This window comes from Habropoda laboriosa, unplaced genomic scaffold (genome assembly GCF_001263275.1).
Source record: "Habropoda laboriosa isolate 0110345459 unplaced genomic scaffold, ASM126327v1 scaffold204, whole genome shotgun sequence".
NCBI lineage: Eukaryota > Metazoa > Arthropoda > Insecta > Hymenoptera > Apidae > Habropoda > Habropoda laboriosa.
In genome coordinates this window covers 1,256,114-1,257,070 of record NW_017100385.1, presented here as the reverse complement: position 1 = coordinate 1,257,070, position 957 = coordinate 1,256,114, and the positions used below count along the sequence as shown (strand labels likewise).

The 957-nt window shown below is 46.3% G+C and overlaps 1 protein-coding gene across 1 annotated transcript in view; it reads right to left on the bottom strand.

Annotated features, from left to right (window-relative positions):
- Nucleotides 1-957, bottom strand: part of LOC108575053 — a 23,870-nt gene that overhangs the window by 3,352 nt on the left and 19,561 nt on the right. Inside the window, exon 4 of the mRNA XM_017937759.1 lies at nucleotides 526-821. Coding sequence (XP_017793248.1) covers nucleotides 526-821 — 296 coding nt within the window. The remainder of the gene's footprint in view (nucleotides 1-525; nucleotides 822-957) is intronic.

Sequence of the window (957 nt, the reverse complement as noted above, 5' to 3'; positions counted from 1 at the left end):
TTCAAATTTTAATTTAAAATAATTATGAAACTTAGAATTTGCCGTTTTAAAATTTCTTTCGTCAAATTAAGGTGGAAGTGCGCAAGGGACAAAAATTCAGGATTAAATCAAGGGGAAAGTGTGCCAAAGAGCACAGCGCGAGAAAATATTCAAAACGCCTATAGGCGCCAAGGACACAGCGCGAGAAAATATTCAAAACGCCTATAGGCGCCAAGGACACAGCGCGAGCCAATTTTCAAAGCGCTTATAGGCGCCGACAGCAGTAGTGAAAGGGCTAAATTACACACCTTTCAAACAGGAATCATTCAGACAACATTGCCAAAAGGAAAGAACAGACCAAGAAATCTCAAATTTCACATTACGAAAATTCTAATTGCAAAGAGAAAGGAGTCACACGTTACCTAACCTTAAAAAAAAAATATCTCCTCCCCCCAAAAGCAAATCGCAAATTTCATGCTGCCAAACAAATGCTAAAAAAAAAAGAAAAAAAAATATAAAAATCACGCAATGGAATATCAGTTTCACCTTTGCACGCTCGTCGTCGCGAAAACTGGGCGACAGGCTTCCCGGCGAGTATCGGAATTTCTCCTCTTGGGGCACGCCGTTCGACTGCACGACCGTCTGCGTCGGGCTGTCGGGGAAAAAGACGTTCTCCTTGCTATCGGTGTTCAGCAGCCGGCGTAATTTCGTCTGCAGCTGATCACCACCGGTGCTGCTTGGCGGCCCTGAGATCGTCCGCCGCTGTGGAACAGGAACCAGACGCGGGCTCTTCGGTGGCAGTGCGGGTGGCAGTGTTTGTTGAGGACTCAGAATCCCGTCCGCTGTTTCGACAGAAGAGGCGAGAACGCCGCTTAACAAACTCGTCTGTCGGATGTTCTCCACGTTAATCCTGTACCTCGCGGTGCGACAACTTTCGTCGCGTGGAAATAATTCGTGTGGGAACATTTTGGATCTTCT